At 43.5% G+C, this 21692-nt stretch overlaps 1 protein-coding gene across 5 annotated transcripts in view; it reads left to right on the top strand.

Moving 5' to 3' along the window:
* The window catches only part of LOC118366007 (diacylglycerol kinase delta-like), a 120557-nt gene that overhangs the window by 59048 nt on the left and 39817 nt on the right, over window positions 1–21692 (top strand). For all 5 annotated transcript variants that reach the window (XM_035748301.2, XM_035748302.2, XM_035748300.2 and 2 more), the window contains 9 exons: window positions 8064–8158; window positions 8265–8364; window positions 8533–8803; window positions 9328–9477; window positions 9761–9889; window positions 12397–12493; window positions 15984–16094; window positions 16933–17029; window positions 17601–17708. In XM_035748301.2, coding sequence (XP_035604194.1) covers window positions 8064–8158; window positions 8265–8364; window positions 8533–8803; window positions 9328–9477; window positions 9761–9889; window positions 12397–12493; window positions 15984–16094; window positions 16933–17029; window positions 17601–17708 — 1158 coding nt within the window. The remainder of the gene's footprint in view (window positions 1–8063; window positions 8159–8264; window positions 8365–8532; window positions 8804–9327; window positions 9478–9760; window positions 9890–12396; window positions 12494–15983; window positions 16095–16932; window positions 17030–17600; window positions 17709–21692) is intronic.

Below are 21692 nucleotides of genomic sequence, written 5' to 3'. Positions count from 1 at the left end.
GAAGCATGATTGTGGCAGTATCATGACTGTCTTGTGAGGATAACAATGGGTCAGATCAGCTTGGCAGTGTCTGACAATAACCAGACCCTCTCCCACCTGCAAAGGGGGGTGGAGGGCACTGTACCGGTTTGACAGCTCACACCAGGTCATAAATTTAAGCAGGAGAGAACTCTCTCTCTACCCTTTTGTATCAACCAAGGAAATTTCTTAAAGATATCCATAAAAAGTGTCGTTTAAAGTTTGCCACAAGCCACCTGGGAGACACACCAAACATGTGGAAGAAGGTGCTCTGGTCAGATGAAACCAAAATTGAACTTTTTGGAAACAATGCAAAACTACGTCACAATGCTGAAGACACCTTGGGGAATACGTAGAAAGCGTAAGCTCGTTGATGGTACATTCACAGCTGAATAGGAAGTCATTGGAACGCAGCGCTTTCAAAACCTGGGGCACTTCTGGATTGGATTTTTCTCAGGCTTTCGCCTGCAACATCTGTTCTGTTATACTCACAGACAATATCTTTACAGTTTTGGAAACGTTAGAGTGTTTTCTATCCAAAGCTGTCAATTATATGCATATTCTAACATCTTTTCCTGACAAAATATCCCCTTTTAAAACGGGAATGTTTTTTTCCAAAAATGAAAATACTGCCCCCTAACACCACACAGGACACCGGATAAGACTCCCATTCGGAGTCAGTGTCACGTGAAAGAAAATGTTCAGTTAGAATAGTTTCACATATGAGCCCTGTATCAACAGGTAAACAGATATACAGTGCCTTGCGAAAGTATTCGGCCCCCTTGAACTTTGCAGGCCCAAACCATGATGCTGCCACCACCATGTTTGACAGTGGGGATGGTGTGTTCAGGGTGATGAGCTGTGTTGCTTTTACGCCAAACATAACGTTTTGCATTGTTGCCAAAAGGTTCAATTTTGGTTTCATCTCACCAGAGCACCTTCTTCCACATGTTTGGTGTGTCTCCCAGGTGGCTTGTGGCAAACTTTAAACTATCACTTTTTATGGATATCTTTAAGAAATGGCTTTCTTCTTGCCACTCTTCCATAAAGGCCAGATTTGTGCAATATACGACTGATTGTTGTCCTATGGACAGAGTCTCCCACCTCAGCTGTAGATCTCTGCAGTTCATCCAGAGTGATCATGGGCCTCTTGGCTGCATCTCTGATCAGTCTTCTCCTTGTATGAGCTGAAAGTTTAGAGGGACGGCCAGGTCTTGGTAGATTTGCAGTGGTCTGATACTCCTTCCATTTCAATATTATCGCTTGCACAGTGCTCCTTGGGATGTTTAAAGCTTGGGAAATCTTTTGTATCCAAATCCGGCTTTAAACTTCTTCACAACAGTATCTCGGACCTGCCTGGTGTGTTCCTTGTTCTTCATGATGCTCTCTGCGCTTTTAACGGACCTCTGAGACTATCACAGTGCAGGTGCATTTATACGGAGACTTGATTACACACAGGTGGATTGTATTTATCATCATTAGTCATTTAGGTCAACATTGGATCATTCAGAGATCCTCACTGAACTTCTGGAGAGAGTTTGCTACACTGAAAGTAAAGGGGCTGAATAATTTTGCACGCCCAATTTTTCAGTTTTTGATTTGTTAAAAAAGTTTGAAATATCCAATAAATGTCGTTCCACTCCATGATTGTGTCCCACTTGTTGTTGATTCTTCACAAAAAAATACAGATTTATATCTTCATGTTTGAAGCCTGAAATGTGGCAAAAGGTCGCAAAGTTCAACGGGGCCGAATACTTTCGCAAGGCACTGTATATGTGCTAAGATGAATCAAATCTAATTTTATTGGTCACGTACACATGGTTAGCAGATGTTATTGCGATTGCAGTGAAATGCTTGTGCTTCTAGTTCTGACAGGACAGCAATATCTAACATGTAGTCTAACAATTCCACAACAGCTACCTAATACACACAAATCTAAGTAAGGAATGGAATAAGAGTATATACATATAAATCTGTTGTTAGTGCCAGTATAGGCCGCTTTACCACTCTTGGGTAGTGGAATTACTGTGGCTTCCCTCTAGGCCTGAGGAGGAGTGGCTATAGAGTCAGCTACCATCCTTAGTAGCTTTCCATCTAAGTTGTCAATGCCAGGTTTGTCATTATTGATTGTTAACAATCATTTTCCCACTTCTCCCACACAAACTTTCCACAATTCAAACTGCTTTTCTTTCATTATTATTATTATTTTTTTCATTATTTGTTTTTTTAATACATTAATATAATGGCTCACTGTTTGTTGTGGTAATTTCCTGCCCAAGTTTGTCCACCTTGCCAATTAAATAATCATTAAAATAATTGGCAACATCAAATGGTTTTGGGATGAATAAGTCATCTGATTCGATGAAAGATAGAGTTGAATTTGTCTTCCTGCCCATAATTTCATTTAAAGTACTCCAAAGTTTTTTTCCCATCCTTTATTTCATTGATCTTGGCTTCATAATAAAGTGTATTCTTATATTTGTTGAGTTTAGTCACATCATTTCTCAATTTGCAGTAAGTAAGCCAGTCAGATGTACAGCCAGACTTATGAGCCCCTCCTTTTGCCCCATCTTTTTCAACCATACAGTTTTTCAATTCCTCATCAATCCATGGAGCCTTAACAGTTCTGACAGTCAGTTTCTTAACAGGTGCATGTTTATCAGTAATTGGATGAAGCAATTTCATAAATTAATCAAGTGCAGTGTTTGGATGCTCCTCATTAATGACATCAGACCAACAAATATTTTTAACATCATCCACATAAGAGTCACAGCAAAATCTTTTGTATGATCTCTTATACACTATTTTAGGCCCAGCTGTTGGAACTCTGCCTTTCCTGGATATAGCCACTATGCCACTATATTGTGATCTCTGCATCCAATGGGTATGAATATACCTTTAGAGCAAAGTTTTACTGCATTAGTAAAAATGTGATCAATACATGTGGATGATCTTGTTCCTGTAGTGTTTGTTAACACTATGGTAGGTTGATTAATAAACTGAACTAGATTACATGCACGGGTTACAGTAAGAAGCTTCCTCTTGAGCGGACAGCTTGATGAAAACCAGTCAATATTCAGGTCCCCAAAAAAGTAGACCTCTCTGTTTACATCACATACACTATGCAGCATTTCACACATATGATTTAGATACTGACTGTTAGCACTTGGTGGCCTATAGCAACACCCCAAAAGAAAAGGTTTTAGATGTGCCAAGTGAACCTGCAGCCACAACACTTCAATAACACTTGACATAAGACGTTCTCTAAGCATTACAGGGATATGGCTCTGAATCTATCTATCTACCTACAGAGGGGCAAAAAAGTATTTTGTCAGCCACCAATGGTGCAAGTTCTCCCACTTAAAAAGATGAGAGAGGCCTGTAATTTTCATCATAGGTACACTTCAACTATGACCGAGGAAATGAGGAATCAAAATCCAGAAAATCACATTGTAGGATTTTTAATGAATTTATTTGCAAATTATGGTGGAAAATAAGTATTTGGTCAATAACAAAAGTTGATCTCAATACTTTGTTATATACCCTTTGTTGGCAATGACAAAGGTCAAATGTTTTCTGTAAGTCTTCACAAGGTATTCACACACTTGCTGGTATTTTGGCCCATTCCTCCATGCAGATCTCCTCTAGAGCAGTGATGTTTTGGGGCTGTTGCTGGGCAACATGGACTTTCAACTCCCTCCAAAGATTTTCTATAGTGTTGAGATCTGGAGACTGGCTAGGCCACTCCAGGACCTTGAAATGCTTCTTACGAAGCCACTCCTTCGTTGCCCGGGCGGTGTGTTTGGGATCATTGTCATGCTGAAAGACCCAGCCACGTTTCATCTTCAATGCCCTTGCTGATGGAAGGAGGTTTTCACTCAGAATCTCACGATACATGTCCCCATTCATTCTTTCCTTTACACGGATCAGTCGTCCTGGTCCCTTTGTAGAAAAACAGCCCCAAAGCATGATGTTTCCACCCTCATGCTTCACAGTAGGTATGGTGTTCTTTGGATGCAACTCAGCATTCTTTGTCCTCCAAACACGACGAGTTGAGTTTTCATTTCATCTGACCATATGACATTCTCCCAATCTTCTTCTGGATCATCCAAATGCTCTCTAGCAAACTTCAGACGGGCCTGGACATGTACTGGCTTAAGCAGGGGGACATGTCTGGCACTGCAGGATTTGAGTCCCTGGCGGCGTAGTGTGTTACTGATGGTAGGCTTTGCTACTTTGGTCCCAGCTCTCTGCAGGTCATTCACGAGGTCCCCCCGTGTGGTTCTGGGATTTTTGCTCATCGTTCTTGTGATCATTTTGACCCCACGGGGTGAGATCTTGCGTGGAGCCCCAGATCGAGGGAGATTATCAGTGGTCTTGTATGTCTTCCATTTCCTAATAATTGCTCCCACAGTTGATTTCTTCAAACCAAGCTGCTTACCTATTGCAGATTCAGTCTTCCCAGCCTGGTGCAGGTCTACAATTTTGTTTCTGGTGTCCTTTGACAGCTCTTTGGTATTGGCCATAGTGGAGTTTGGAGTGTGACTGTTTGAGGTTATGGACAGGTGTCTTTTCTACTGACAACAAGTTCAAACAGGTGCCATGATTACAAGTAAAGAGTGGAGGACAGAGGAGCCTCTTAAAGAAGAAGTTACAGGTCTGTGAGAGCCAGAAATCTTGCTTGTAGGTGACCAAATACTTATTTTCCACCATAATTTGCAAATAAATTCATTAAAAATCCTACAATGTGATTTTGAACAAAACACTTGAAACTTTTTTCTTGTTGTTGTAACAACTGCTTATAGGTTTCTTTTTGTTAATTAAAAGGTCCTCAACGTGTGATAGACACCACTGGCACTGTCCTCAACGGTACTCCCGCCGGCTTGGTCTTTGTCATGGTAGCTAGCAATGTATGTTAGGCTGTTACACCTCGCAGTTCCAGACAGGGCAGGTGACAGGAAAAATTGATAACAACAAACAGCAAGGATCTAGACAGCCACAAACTCGGGACAATCCGCGGGTCCCAGCCACAATGGCTAACTGCGTCGCGGGCTGCGTTCAAGAACACCTCGCTAGCTTGATGTCCAGCTAGCTAGCAGCTAGGCTAGCTGTGACTCCAAATAGCTCCTCAGACCCGTCCGTGGTCGGCAGGATCACTGTAAAGATGATAGCAGTCCCAGAAACTGATGCCAACTGCGTCACGGGATCCAACATAAGAAGCTAGGTAGCTACCAAAAACTTTCCAATATACTTTTAAACTATAAACTTTCCAAACAAACAAAACTGAGCTCTTCCTTGTTCTGTGTACAACAGGAAGTGACAATGAACAAAGTAATAAATCCCCAAATGTTTGCAGAAGTGAACACCCAAACGCAGTTGCCGTACCAAGCGGTGATACAGCCTGACAGGATGCTTTCAATTGTGCATCTGTAAAAGTTTGTGAGGGTTTTAGGTGACAAGCCATATTTCTTCAGCCTCCTTTCCACCTTCTCCACTGCTGTCCCATCGATATGGATAAGGGTGTGCTCCCTCTGCTCTTTCCTGAAGTCTACGATAAGCTCCTTTGTTTTGTTGAGAAATTATTTAACTACCACTCTCCCAGGACCCTCATCTCTTCCCTGTAGGCTGTCTCATCATTGTTGGTAATCAGGCCTACTAATGTTGTGTCGTCGGAAAACTTGATTGAGTTGGAGGTGTGCGTGGCCATGCAGTCATGGGTGAACAGGGAGTACAGGAGTTCCTACCTTCACCATCTGGGTGTGGCACGTCTGGAAGTCCAGGAACCGATTGCACAAGGCAGGGTTCAGACCCAGGACCCTGAGCTTAATGATGAGCTTGGAGGTTACTATTGTGTTGAATGCTGAGCTCAAGTCAATTAACAGCATTCTTACATAGGTATTCCTCTTCTCCACGTGGAATAGGATAGTGTGCAGTACGATGGCAATTGCATTGTCTGTGGATCTATTGGGGCGGTAAGCAAATTGAAGTGGGTCTAGGGTGTTAGGTAAGGTATAGGTGATATTATCCTTAACTAGCCTCTCAAAGCACTTCATGATGACAGAAGTGAGTGCTACGGGGTGATAGTCATTTAGTTCAGTTACCTATGCTTTCTTGGGTACAGGAACAATGTACAATCTTGAAGCAAGTGGGGACAGCAGACTGGGATAGGGACAGAGTTAATATATGTCTGTAAACACTCCAGCCAGCTGGTCTGCTCATGCTCTGAAGGCCGTCTGGGCCGGCAGCTCTGAAGGCCGTCTGGGCCGGCAGCCTTGCGAGGGTTAACACTCTGAAATGTCTTACGTCGGCCACAGAGAAGGAGAGCCCCCAGTCCTTGGTAGCGTGCTGCATCGGTGGCACTGTGTAATCCTCAAAGCGGGTGAAGAAGGTGTTTAGCTTGTCCGGAAGCAAGACGACGGTGTCCGCGACGTGGCTGTTTTTCCATTTGTAGTCCGTGATTGTCTGTCGACCCGGCCACGTACGTCTCATGTTTGAGGCGTTAAATTGTGACTCCACTTTGTCTCTACTGACGTTATGCCTGTTTGATTGCCTTACGGAGGGAATAACTACACTGTTTCTATTTGCAATATTCCCAGCCCCTTTGCAATGGTCAAATGCGGTGGTTCGCACTTTCAGTTTTGAGCAAATGCTGCTATCCACTGTTTCTGGTTTGGGTAGGTTTTAATAGTTACAGTGGGTACAACATCGCCTATACACTTCCTGATGAACTGTGTGTCCGTCAATGTTATTGTCAGAGGCTACCCGGAACATGTCCCAGTTCGTGTGTGCAAAACAATCTTAAAGCATGGAATCTGATTGGTCACACCAGTGTTGAATAGACCTGAGCACATGTATTTCCTGTTTGAGTTTCTGCCTGTAGAAAGGGAGGAGCAAAATGGAGTCGTGATCAGATTTGCCGAAGGAAGGGCGGGGGATAGCCTTGTAGGCATTTTCGAAAAGTTGAGTAGCAGTGGTCCAATGTATAGGTGTAGTTCTTTGAGGGCCGTTGTGGTATCAGCTTGAAGGGGAATATACACGGCTGTGACTATAACCGAAGAGAATTCTCTTGGGAGGTAAAGGCATTTGAGTGTGAGGTGTTCTAGATCGGGTGAACAAAAGAACTGTACGTTTCTGTATGTTATCACAATCACACCATGAGTAGTTAATCATGAAACATACACCCATGCCTTTCTTCTTCACGGAGAGTTCTTTATTCCTGTCTGTGCGTGGTATTGAGAACCCAGCTGTCTGTATGGACGGGGACATTATATCCCGAGAGAGCCATGTTTCCGTCAAACAGAGTATGTTACAATCCTTGATGTCTCTCTGGAAGGAGATGATCGCCCTGAGCTCGTCTACTTTATTATCCAAAGACTGAACATTAGCGAGCAATCTACTCGGAAGCGGTGGATGGTGTCCATGCCTCCTGAGTCAGACCAGAAGTCTACTCCGAATACCTCTTCTCCACCGCCTGTGTTTTGCCTCTAGAATAAGTTACATTGCCCTGGGGGGTATGAACAAAGCTCCAACTTGGGAAAGTCCTATTTCTGGTGAGTTACTGCCACTCTGAAATCCAAAAGTTCTTTCCGTCTGTATGAAAAAACATTTATGGGCTAATTATGTAACAAATAACACACAAAAACGAAATAGCTTAGGAGCTAGATGCAGAGCTGCCATATGTCATTCCCAAAAAGACTTGAGGCTGTAATTGCTGCTAAAGGTGCTTCAACAAAGGACTGAGTAAAGGGTCTGAAAACTTATGTAAATGTAATATTTCCAGGTTTTTAAAAATCATTATAATTGCAAAAATGTATAGAAACCTGTTTTTGCTTTGTTATTTTGGGGCAATGTGTGTAGATTGATGGGGGGGACGATTTAATCCATTTTAGAATAATCTATAACGTAACAAAATGTGGAAAAGTCGAGGGGTCTGAATAATTTCCAAATGCACTGTATGTTGCACTGTAGGTGGTGATGCTCTGCAGTTCAAGACACATTCCTGAAGACTAGCCTGTTTTTGACCTTGATTGTTACCTGTGCCACAGGTGCAACAGATTCTGACCTACGAAGACTCTGTGGCAGCCCACCTGTCCAAGATCTTGACTTCAGATCAGCACTCAGTGGTCATCTCCTCAGCTAAGTATGTTTGTCGCTTCAATCAGTCTGTCTGCCTGCTCACTCCATACCGTTTCTTAGGTGGAGGTTTCCGTTTCCCTGAGTGTGTTGTGTGTTGTGCATGTTCGTAGGGTACTGTGTGAAACAGTGAAGGACTTTGTGGCTCGAGTGGGGAAGGCCTACGAGAAGAACAAGGAGAGCTCCGAGGAGTCAGAGGCTATGGCCAAGAAGGTAAGCTGTGAGGAACCATGGCTTTGTACCAATTATCTCACCTTGCTGACATCCCTTCACTGATTTTATGTAAATGACTGGTTTAGGAAATATGGTGGAAACTCCCTCCAGCCATATTTGCACTAATCAAGTGAATCAGAGCTGTGTTGATTGGTCGGTTGGTTGCAGTGTGGGGTTCTGAGGGAAAAGCTGGACTCGCTGCTGAAGACGCTCAACGAGGAGGCGCAGGCATCTACTATGATGCCTACCCCCCCACCCACCATCGCTGAGGAGCAGGAGGAGGGCGAGGGAGTTCTAGTGCCATCGTCGCCCACACCCGCCACCATCTCGTGCTCCCCCAGGCCCCTGACGGCCATCTTTAAACCCAGGGAACAGCTGATGCTGAGAGCCAACAGCCTGAAGAAAGCCATCAGGCAGATAATCGAGCACACTGAGAAAGGTGAGATGTTACCTTCCTACCGCTACTTCTGTTCTAATTGGTATGGGTCAATTCAGGAAGTAAACTGAAAGACTTCCGTGAAAAGCAATTCTGAATATTGGAATTAGATTTACAGTAAGGTTATTTGTCCTGTAAGGGAAGTTTTTGTCTGTGGTAAAAAAATTAAAAAAACATAGTAGACTACACTGACCGACTTGGCATACTTGATGTTTCATATGTTACATAAAAACAGAGGACAGACGAAAACTTCAATGCCATAAGCATTGCAACAGTAGAGCAGGACTCCTGGGCAATCTTGTGGCCAGTCTCAGATCAGGCTTGCCGCGCCCGTATGATAGTTATTGGAATAGGAATGTCAGTTAACTTCCTGAATTGAGTGAAGCGAAATGGAATGGATGTACCCCGACCCCCATATAATATAGTTGCTATCTATACTTATCCAAAAGAGAGCGGTTTTACCTCTCTACTTTTTCAACATACCTGCTCTTGTTGCTGAACGGTCTTTCTCTCCATTCTTCTATCAGCGGTAGACGAGCAGAATGCCCAGACTCAGGAGGTGTTTGCTCTGGAGGTGGAGGAGGAAGAGGAGGAGGAAGAGCAGGACAAGCTGTCTCTGCAGTCGTCCTACAGCGGGAACGCCTGTAACAGCACCAGGGGCAATCCAGTCCGCAGAGGTTAGTCATTGAACCCTGAGTCTCCTAACCTGGGTTGTGTTAATTTGGTACCAAACATAAGAAAACAGTCCGAATCAGGGAAGGATCACCTTTTAAATTGTTTTTAATTGCATGCCCTAATGAACACGGCCCAGACGAAACAGATTATTTTAATTAAAGATGCGTGCCTATTTAGTATTGAAGATTATCATATATAAATTTGCATTTTTCAAATTTAAGGAGTGGGCCTTTAATCAAGATCCCAGTGTCTCATGTCTTTCTGTGTCTTTGTTTCATCCTGTAGTGTCCAAGACTCCTTGTGAGAAGCTCATCAGCAAAGGAAGCCTGTCAGTGGGCAGTTCTGCGTTACTTCCCGCCCAGACAGGAAGTCGCGAGAACATGCCGATGCTCAACACCAAGATCCTCTACCCAAGTAAGGGCATAAGTTCTCACCAGCTCTGTACCGAGGGCCCTCAGTTCCCTAATCCCAAATCAACCCCTACTCCCTTGGACACTATTGTACACTGTAGTGCTGTGCGATTAGTGCTTTTTGAAGTCTGTTCGATTATAAAAAACAAATCACAATTTTCAATATCTTTTTTAAACAAATGCACTATGCATTATGTGGGTTGAATGCTGTAACAACACAGAATAAAACAAATAATAAAAGTCCCTGGATAGTAGTGACTGCCCATTACTGTTAATCACTTAATTAACCATCAGTTATTCACATTACTTTACTTTAATAAAATATTTCAGTTGGTGTATATAACATTTATTTTGTTTGATCATATTATTTAATTCCAAGTAATCATCTCATCTCTATAGAACTGCTGCCTATGCTGTCTGACAAAATCACTATTTTAGTAGTTCTTCAAAGCAAAGTACAGTTGAAGTCGGAAGTTTACATCCACTTAGATTGGAGTCATTAAAACTAGTTTTTAAACCACTCCACAATTGTCTTATTAACAAACTATAGCTTTGGCAAGTTGGTTAGGACGTCTACTTCGTCCAACAATTGTTTACAGACAGATTATTTAACATATAGTTCACTGTATCACAATTCCAGTGGGTCAGAAGTCTACAAGTTGACTGTGCCTCTAAACAGCTTGGAAAATTACAGAAAATTATGTCATTGCTTTAGAAGCTTCTGATAAGCTAATTGACATAATTTGAGTCACTTGGAGGTGTACCTGTGGATGTTAAGGCCTACCTTCAAACTCAGTGCCTCTTTGCTTTACATAATGGGGAAATCAGCCAAGACCTCTTGTCTGGTTCTGGTTCATCCTTTTGGGAGCAATTTCCAAATGCCTGAAGGTACCACGTTCATCTGTACAAACAATAGTATGCAAGTATAAACTCCATGGGACCACACAGCCATCATACCGCTCAGTAAGGAGATGCGTTCTGTCTCCTAGAGATGAACGTAATTTGGTACAAAAAGTGCAAATCAATCCCAGAACACCAGCAAAGGACCTTGTGAAGATGCTGGAGGAAACCGGTACAAAAGTATCAAACGAGTCCTATATCGACTTAACCTGGAAGGCCGCACAGCAAGGAAGAAGCCACTACTCCAAAATCGCCATTAAAAAAGAGACCAAGTTCGTACTTTTTGGAGAAATGTTTGGCCATAATGACCATCGTTATGTTTGGAGGAAAAGGGGGCGGCTTGAAAGCTGAAGAACACCATCCCAACCGTGAAGAACGGGGGTGGCAGCATTATGTTGTGGGGGTGCTATTCTGCACAAGGGACTGGTGCACTTCACAAAATAGACTGCATCATGAGGAAATAAAATTACGTGGATATATTGAAGCAACATCTCAAGACATCAGTCAGGAAGTTAAAGCTTGGTCGCAAATGTGTCTTCCAAATGGACAATGACCCCAAAGCATACTTCCAAAGTTGTGGCAAAATGCCTTAAAGACAACAAAGTCAAAGTATTGGAGTGGCCATCACAAAGCCCTGACCTCAATCCCATAGAAAATGTATGGGCAGAACTGAAAAAGCATGTGCAAGCAAGGAGGCCTACAAACCTGACTCAGTTACACCAGCTCAGGAGGAATGGGCCAAAATTCACCCAATTTATTGTGGGAAGCTTGTGGAAGGCTTCCCGAAATGTTTGACTGACCCAAGTTAAACAATTTAAAGACAATGCTACCAAATACTAATTGAGTGTTTGTAAACTTCTGACCCACTGGGAATGTGATGAAAGAAATAAAAGCTGAAATAAATCATTCTCTCTACTATTATTCTGACATTTCACATTCTTAAAATAACGTGGTGATCCTAACTGACCTAAGACAGGGAATTTTTACTAGGATTAATGTCAGGAATTGTGAAAAACTGAGTTTAAATGTATTTGGTTAAGGTGTATGTAAACTTCCGACTTCAACTGTAAATAAGGCATACATTTAGGACTGCTGAATACCAACTATCAATCACTTAGATCATGTGTTTTCAGGTAAATATACCTTGCGAAGAAACTGCCTACTATGTATCCCCCCATGGTCCACATTGTTCTGTCCCTTACGTAGCAGGCGAAAAAGAAACACAGACCAGACAAGTATCCACGCAATGGATTATGGTCATTGTAGTTAGGGTAGCCCAGAAAACTTGATAATTATGTAGAACATTGGCCTGTAGGTCACTACAGCTCCCAACTACAACGCACAGTTTTGGCATGATCTGATTAATCTCTAGAGAAACTCACATTGAGCTCATTGAACTCACAGAAAATTGAATTCAAATAATTGAACCAACGTTGGACAATTAGTTGTTTAAATAACGAAAAATTGCTGACATTTTGGTTAGTCGCTCAGCTCTAGTGCACCGACTTTTAACAATATTACACTTTATATTCTTGTGATATACTTTTGCTCATTTTGTGCTCAATTATCTGTCAGTGTGTGTTAAATGTGTGTGTGTTTATGTGTGTTCAGGTCTCAAGGCTGGTATCTCTGGCTCCCTCTCCAGCAGTTCAGTCATCAGCAGACTGCTGGTCAATGCTGACTCCTTCAGCTGCGACCCAGAGACCTTGTGAGTGTCCCGTTTCAGTCTTTCTCCTCCTTCCCTTAAAAGGGTTAGTTCACTTTTTAGGTTTTAGATTATTTTCAACTCAACTGTTGTTATTTCATCCAAACCGTTTGTAGGTTTTTAGCTGGTTATTAAACAACGTCAAGAATCTCCTGACCAGTGTCTTTGGAGCATGGAGCAATTGTAACGGTTTTCTCGGTGTGGTGAAGGAGAGTCGGACCAAAACGCAGCGTGTAGATTGCGATCCATGTTTAATCAAACAAATGTAAACACGAAATAACACAAACACTACAAAACAATAAACGTAACGAAAACCGAAACAGCCTATACTTGTCAACTAACACAGCGACAGGAACAAAGACACTAAGGACAATCACCCACGACAAACTCAAAGAATATGGCTGCCTAAATATGGTTCCCAATCAGAGACAACGATAAACACCTGCCTCTGATTGAGAACCACTCAAGACAGCCATAGACTTTGCTAGATACCCCACTAAGCTACAATCCCAATACCAACACCAAAACAAAACACACCACAATACAAAAACCCCATGCCACACCCTGGCCTGACCCAATACATGAAGATAAACACAAAATACTTTGACCAGGGCGTGACAGAACCCCCCAAGGTGCGGACTCCCGAACGCACCTCAAAACAATAGGGAGGGTCCGGGTGGGCGTCTGTCCATGGTGGCGGCTCCGGCGCGGGACGTGGACCCCATTCAGTCAATGTCTTAGTCCCCTCTCCTCGCGTCCCTGGATAGTCCACCCTCGCCGCCGACCATGGCCTAGTAGTCCTCACCCAGAACCCCACTGGATTGAGGAGCAGATCGGGACTGAAGGACAGCTCGGGACTGAGGCAGTTCGGGACTGAGGGGAAGCTCGGGAGTGAGAGGAAGCTCGGGAGTGAGAGGAAGCTCGGGAGTGAGAGGAAGCTCGGGAGTGAGAGGAAGCTCGGGAGTGAGAGGAAGCTCGGGAGTGAGAGGAAGCTCAGGCAGGTAGATAGATCTACCAGATCCTGGCTGGTGGTCTCAGCAGATCCTGGCCGACTGAAAGATCTGGCTGCTCCATGCTGACTGGCGGCTCTGACTGCTCCATGTAGGCTGACAGCTCTGGCGGCTCCGTGCAGACTGGCAGCTCCTTGCAGACTGACAGCTCCTTGCAGACTGACAGCTCCTTGCAGACTGACAGCTCCTTGCAGACTGGCAGCTCCTTGCAGACTGACAGCTCTGGCTGCTTCATGCAGACTGACAGCTCTGGCTGCTTCATGCAGACTGACAGCTCTGGCTGCTTCATGCAGGCTGGCAGTTCTGGCTGCTCCATGCAGGCTGGCAGCACCTTGCAGACTGACAGCTCTGGCTGCTTCATGCAGACTGACAGCTCTGGCTGCTTCATGCAGGCTGGCACGTCTGGCTGCTCTGGCTGCTCCATGCAGGCTGGCAGCACCTTGCAGACTGACAGCTCTGGCTGCTTCATGCAGACTGACAGCTCTGGCTGCTTCATGCAGACTGACAGCTCTGGCTGCTTCATGCAGGCTGGCAGTTCTGGCTGCTCCATGCAGGCTGGCAGCACCTTGCAGACTGACAGCTCTGGCTGCTTCATGCAGACTGACAGCTCTGGCTGCTTCATGCAGGCTGGCAGTTCTGGCTGCTCTGGCTGCTCCATGCAGGCTGGCAGCACCTTGCAGACTGACAGCTCTGGCTGCTCCATGCAGACTGACAGCTCTGGCTGCTCCATGCAAACTGACAGCTCTGGCTGCTCCATGCAGACTGGCAGCTCTGGCTGCGCTGAACAGGCAGGAGACTCCAGCAGCGCTGTAGAGGAGGAAAGCTCTGGCAGCGCTGAACAGGCGGGAGACTCCAGCAGCGCTGTAGAGGAGGAAGGCTCTGGCTGCGCTGAACAGGCGGGAGACTCCAGCAGCGCTGTAGAGGAGGAAGGCTCTGGCTGCGCTGAACAGGCGGGAGACTCCAGCAGCGCTGTAGAGGAAAGCTCTGGCAGCGCTGAACAGGCGGGAGACTCCGGCAGTGCAGGAGAGGAGAAAGGCTCTGACAGCGCTGGAGAGGCGAGGCGCACTGTAGGCCTGATGCGTGGTGCTGGTACTGGTGGTACTGGACCGAGGACACGCACAGGAAGCCTGGTGCGGGGAGCTGCTACCGGAGGGCTGGTGTGTGGAGGTGGCACAGGATGGGCTAGACCGTGAAGGCGTACTGGAGATCTTGAGAGCAGTGCTGGCACAGGACGTGCAAGGCTAGGGATGTGCACAGGAGGCCTGATGCGTGAGGCTGGCACCAACTTCACCAGCCGACTAACACGCACCTCAGGACGAGTATGGAGCGCTGACCCAGGTGCCATCAAATCCCCGACACGTTCCGTCGGGCGAATTCCATGCAAAGAGCACCAACACAGCAACTCCCTCATTTCTCTCTCCTCCAATTTCCCCATTAACTCCTTCACAGTCTCTGCTTCGCTCACCTCCAACACCGGCTCTGGTTCTGGTCTCCTCCTTGGCTCCTCACGATAAACAGGGAGAGTTGGCTCAGGTCTGACTCCTGACTCTGCCACACTCTCCCTGCGCCCCCAAGACATTTTTGGGGCTGACTCTCAGGCTTCCATCCGCGTCGCCATGCTGCCTCTTCATACCAGCGCCTCTCCGCTTTCACCGCCTCCAGTTCTTCCTTGGGGCGCCGATATTCTCCAGGCTGAGCCCAGGGTCCTTTACCGTCCAGTTCGTCCTCCCATGTCCATCTCTCCTGTGGCTCCTGCCTGTTGACACGCTGCTTGGTCCGTTGGTGGTGGGTGATTCTGTAACGGTTTTCTAGGTGTGGTGAAGGAGAGTCGGACCAAAACGCAGCGTGTAGATTGTGATCCATGTTTAATCAAACAAACGTAAACACGAAATAACACAAACACTACAAAACAATAAACGTAACGAAAACCGAAACAGCCTATACTTGTCAACTAACACAGCGACAGGAACAAAGACACTAAGGACAATCACCCACGACAAACTCAAAGAATATGGCTGCCTAAATATGGTTCCCAATCAGAGACAACGATAAACACCTGCCTCTGATTGAGAACCACTCCAGACAGCCATAGACTTTGCTAGATACCCCACTAAGCTACAATCCCAATACCAACAACAAAACCCCAAGACAAAACATTTACATTTACATTTAAGTCATTTAGCAGACGCTCTTATCCAGAGCGACTTACAAACACACCAAAATACAAAAAACCCATCCTACACCCTGGCCTGACCCAATACATGAAGATAAACACAAAATACTTCGACCAGGGCGTGACAGCAATGCTAGTGGAAATGGATTGAACTAGCTAGTGGTTAATTGAAAATGAGTTTTGCCTTCCTCTTTCCATGTTTCTGCTTTCCCCATGCGTTTGAAGTGAACTATCCCTTTAAGCCCAACCTCATCATCATCTACCTTTTGCCCCAGAGTTGTGAGTGACCATACACTGTGTTTGGTTTCAGTGACTGCTACACTGAGAAATGTGTGATGAACAACTACTTTGGGATCGGCCTGGATGCTAAGATCTCACTGGACTTCAACAATAAGAGGGATGAGCATCCAGAGAAGTGCAGGTAACTGAGGAAAGAGGCACAGCCTCTTGTCTGCTAACTAAACCAGATACACCCAGTACTGGATAGGGTGATAAGCAGAGATGGAATCTGATCTTGTGGTCTTTGTCTTGAGACCTGGATCTTGATAGATTGGGTCTGGGTCTCATGGGGTCTATTCTTGGTTAGTGTAAAACTGTAAAATAAACCAAACCGTTTAGAAATTAACTTTTGGGATTGGAAAAACGCTTTCAGTGCAAACTTATACGACAAAAATTACATAAAGTATGTAGAAAAGATTATGGAAATAACAATCACCTAAGTAAAACCTAGACAGTCGGGGAGAATCGAAAATTTAAAAAACTATTAATTTAGGAGTATTTTTTGTCTTGGCTGACCGGGCAAATCAAAGCACTTTGATTTTCTTATTATGTTTGAGCATAAGAACACAGCGTTAGCCAAGGAAAAATGCTCAGAATTGTATGAAATGAGTCCCGTCAGTGCATTTTCGTGATTATTTGGACAAAAATCTTTGCAAAATGTCTATTGCCGCAGCAAAATCAAGCATTTTTGGAAGAAACACCCAAAATCTGTTTATAGCTCAGACACACCACAAAGACCAACGGCTAAAAGCAGTGAGTGGCAGCGGTGTGTTTTGTCCTTTAGAATAGCAATTTCTTTCAGTTCTGTGCTACTGCTCTCCACAAAGAGCCTAACCTTTGTTTGTTGAACATAAAGTACATTTCTTTGTGGTGTGTGTGTGCGTGCGTGCGTGCGTGCTTGCGTGCGTGCGTGCGTGCGTGCGTGCGTGCGTTGTGGCTCAGTCACTGTGTTCATTTGTGGTTCGGTCTGTGTTAATAAGGAGTCGCACCAAAAACATGATGTGGTACGGGGTTCTGGGCACCAAGGAGCTGCTGCATCGCACCTACAAGAACCTAGAGCAGAAGGTATTGTTGGAGGTAAGAAAACACAACAGTAGCCAAGTTGGTGCAACTAAGGGTACGGCCACATTGAGATTTTGTCTGAATATTCTGGGTGGAGCCAATGGTTTTTCAATGGGTGTCATCCATTGCTGGATGAATGACAATGGAGATGAGTTGAAATTGTCCAACAAAAAACTTGTCCGACAAAGAACAATATATTCGCCTTTGTTCGTGCGCAACTCATCCGTAAAAAAAGCAGAGATGCGTTAACATTTCAACAGACAAAAAAGGACAATGATGAACGTCATATACTTTTTTTATCTGTGTCATGCGCCTCAGTGTGCCATACACTAAAGAGACTTGACTGTCATACCATAACACTTACCCTGACCCTAACCCTGTTGGGCAATCTGGAATTGGCATATCCGTTTTTAGACTTTTCAATTCATGTCTGGTGGTGTTAATTGTGATTGTGTGAGTTTGTAACCGAACATATGCAGACAGTTTTGTTCTGTTACTGTATGATAATGTGTGTGTGTGTGTGTGTGTGTGTGTGTGTGTGTGTGTGTGTGTGTGTGTGTGTGTGTGTGTGTGTGTGTGTGTTTAGTGCGACGGGAGGCCTATCCCCCTCCCCAGCCTGCAGGGCATAGCTGTCCTGAACATCCCAAGCTATGCAGGCGGCACCAACTTCTGGGGCGGGACCAAAGAGGATGATGTAAGTGTTATCAAAACCCTCTATTTGTGTTGTTGTTGCATAAGTACAATATGACTATAGGCAGCTGGATATTTTTTTATAACACTAATACATAAAGATTATATGACATTGTAACAGTACTCACATGTTTCCTCCACATTTTTGTTTTTAATGTTACTAAAGCATCTTTAGGTCTTTGTTATGTAAATCACATGTATTCGTAATATTTTTATAATAATAATTATTATTATTTATCCCCTTCCCTTTACAAAACCAGAATACCCCCTGGACAAATCTAACCCATTTCACATCAATCCCCCCCCCAGTCAGCGTTCATGTGTGACTAACCACATATGAGATATACAATGGGTGTATAAAGCATGCTCTTTTCATGACATAGACTGGCCAGGTGAATCCAGGTGAAAGTTATGATCCCTTATTGATGTCACTTGTTAAATAGATGAAGGGGAGGTGATGGGTTAAAAAAGAAGCCTTGAGACATGGATTGTGTATGTATGCCATTCAGAGGGTTCAAAACATATTGATGCAGTAGTAGCTAAAATGGAGGGGAAGTCTGTCTATAAGAAAGCAATGCTCTGCCTTAACACTAGCAACAAGGCAGGTCCTACAGGCCCTAGACTACTGTTCAGTCGTGTGTTCAGATGCCACAAAAAAGGACTTAGGAAAATTGCAATTGGTTCAGAACAGGGCAGGACGGTTGGTCCTTGAATGTACACAAAGAGCTAATATTAATAATATGCATGTCAATCTCTCCTGGCTGAAAGTGGAGGAGAGATTGACTTCATCACCACTTTTATTTATGAGTGGTGTTGACATGTTGAATGCACCAAGTCTGTCTAAACTACTGACACACACCTCGGACACCCATGCATACCCCACAAGACGAGGTCTCTTCACAGTCCACAAGTCCAGAACAAACAATGGGAGGCACACAGTACTACATAGAGCCATGACTACATGGAACTCTATTCCACATCAAGTTACTGATGCAAGCAGTAAAATTAGATTTAAAAAACAGATGAAAAAACACCTTTTGGAATAGTGGGAACTGTGAAGCAACACAAACATTGGCACAAACACATACATGCATACACACACACACACAATAACATATGTCCGTTACATACACATGGATTTAGTACTGTAGATGCAGTGGAAGTCGGAAGATTACATACACATTAGCCAAATACATTTAAACTCAGTTCTTCACAATTCCTCACATTAATCCTCTTAAAAATTCCCTGTCTTAGGTCAGTTAGGATCACCACGTTATTTTAAGAATGTGAAATGTCAGAATAATAGTAGAGAGAATGATTTATTTCAGCTTTTATTTCTTTCATCACATTCCCAGTGGGTCAGAAGTTTACATACACTCAATTAGTATTTGGTAGCATTGCCCTTAAATTGTTTAATTCTTGCAGCTCCCCCCCTACTTTGTTCAATTTCCGCCTGAAGACATACCCAAATCTAACAGCCTGTAGCTCAGGCACAGAACCAAGGATATGCATATTCTTGGTACCATTTGAAAGAAAACACTCTAAAGTTTGTGTAAATGTGAATTGAATGTAGGAGAATAACACACAATAGATCTGGTTTAGATAAAACAATGAAAAAAAAACATGTTTTTTTATTTTATTTTTGTATCATCATCTTTAAAATGAACAAGATAAAACAAACATTCAGATAGGATGATGGGGACAATTTCAGTGAAAAATATAAGAGGGCAACAGTACTTGTGCAAATTTTCCGAACGATAACTTCCAAAATGAGTGTGCTACATGACATTTATCATGAAGTCACCCAGGTGTCCCACACAAGTAGCCCAAAATGTACCCAAGTGGCCAAATTGGTGAAGGTATACATTTTGAAACAAATAACTATATACAAAATACCAAAATGGTATTCTAACACCCCCCAAAAAAAAAATTTTGAGAAAAATAAATGGAAAAAAAATAAAATGAAAAAAATAATAATAATTGATAAAAAATATTATAAAAAAATATATATATATATATATATATATATATATATATATATACATTTACAAAATAACATGGGTAACTAGTAACTAATTACACACTTGTAATATTTGGAGGACCCTCAGTCCTCTATCAAATCAAATTTATTTATATAGCCCCAGCCTAAAACCCCAAACAGCAAGCAATGCAGGTGTAGAAGCACGGTGGCTAGGAAAAACTCCCTAGAAAGGCAAAAAACCTAGGAAGAAACCTAGAGAGGAACCAGGCTATGAGGGGTGGCCAGTCCTTTTCTGGCTGTGCCGGGTGGAGATCACAGTGGTTGTAGAGGGTGCAACAGGACAGCACCTCAAGAGTAAAAATGAACAGTTTAGGGTTCCATAGCCGAAGGCAGAACAGTTGAAACTGGAACAGCGGCAAGGCCAAGTGGACTGGGGACAGCAAGGAGTCATCATGCCAGGTAGTCCTGACGCATGGTCCTAGGGCTCAGGTCCTCCGAGAGAGAGAAAGAGAGAATTAGAGAGAGCATACTTAACCTGTAGTGACACCCCATCCCGTGAACGGGACCGTTGTCATCATCTGACACTAATTAGCATAACGCAACGGACATAAATCTTCCTAGAAAATATTCCTATTCATGAAAATCACAAGTGAAATATATTGGAACACAGTTTAGCCTTTTGTTAATCACCCTGTCATCTCAGATTTTCAAAATATGCTTTACAGCCAACGCTAGACAAGCATTTGTGTAAGTTTATCATAGCCTAGCATAGCATTATGCCTTGCTAGCAGCAGGCAACCTTGTCACGGAAATCAGAAAAGCAATCAAATTAAATCGTTTACCTTTGATGAACTTTGGATGTTTTCACTCACAAGACTCCCAGGTAGACAGCCAAAGTTCTTTTTTTCCCAAAATATTATTTTTGTAGGCGAAATAGCTCCGTTTGGTCTTCACGTTTGGCTGAAAAATCACCCGGAAATTGCGGTCACCACAACGCCGGAAATTATTCCAAATTAGCTCCATAATATCGACAGAAACATGGAAAACGTTGTTTAGAATCCATCCTCAAGGTGTTTTTCTAATATCTATTCGATAATATATCCGTCGGGACAATTCGTTGTTCACTAGGACCGATTGGAGTAATGGCTACCTCTGTATTTTACGCAAGAATCTCTCTCGGAGCCACCATGTGACCACTTACGCAATGTGGCCGCCTACGGCTATTCTTCAACAGAAATGCGTATAACTACGTCACAATGCTGAAGACACCTTGGGGAATACGTAGAAAGCTTAAGCTCGTTGATGGTACATTCACAGCTGAATAGGAAGTCATTGGAACGCAGCGCTTTCAAAACCTGGGGCACTTCCGGATTCGATTTTTCTCAGGCTTTCGCCTGCAAAATCTGTTCTGTTATACTCACAGACAATATCTTTACAGTTTTTGGAAACGTTAGAGTGTTTTCTATCCAAAGCTGTCAATTATATGCATATTCTAACATATTTTCCTGGCAAAATATCCCGTTTAAAACGGGAATGTTTTTTTTTTCTCCAAAAATGAAAATACTGCCCCCTAACACCACACAGGACACCGGATAAGACTCCCATTCGGAGTCAGTGTCACGTGAAAGAAAATGTTCAGTTAGAATAGTTTCACATATGAGCCCTGTATCAACAGGTATACAGGTAAACAGATATACAGTGCCTTGCGAAAGTATTCGGCCCCCTTGAACTTTGCGACCTTTTGCCACATTTCAGGCTTCAAACATAAAGATATAAAACTGTATTTTTTTGTGAAGAATCAACAACAAGTGGGACACAATCATGAAGTGGAACGACATTTATTGGATATTTCAAACTTTTTTAACAAATCAAAAACTGAAAAATTGGGCGTGCAAAATTATTCAGCCCCCTTAAGTTAATACTTTGTAGCGCCACCTTTTGCTGCGATTACAGCTGTAAGTCGCTTGGGGTATGTCTCTATCAGTTTTGCACATCTATTTTTTTTTA

The sequence above is a fragment of the Oncorhynchus keta genome, chromosome 33 (assembly GCF_023373465.1).
Source record: "Oncorhynchus keta strain PuntledgeMale-10-30-2019 chromosome 33, Oket_V2, whole genome shotgun sequence".
NCBI classification, from domain to species: domain Eukaryota; kingdom Metazoa; phylum Chordata; class Actinopteri; order Salmoniformes; family Salmonidae; genus Oncorhynchus; species Oncorhynchus keta.
Note: the sequence above shows the minus strand (reverse complement) of the source record. Positions and strands in the feature narration are given on the sequence as shown.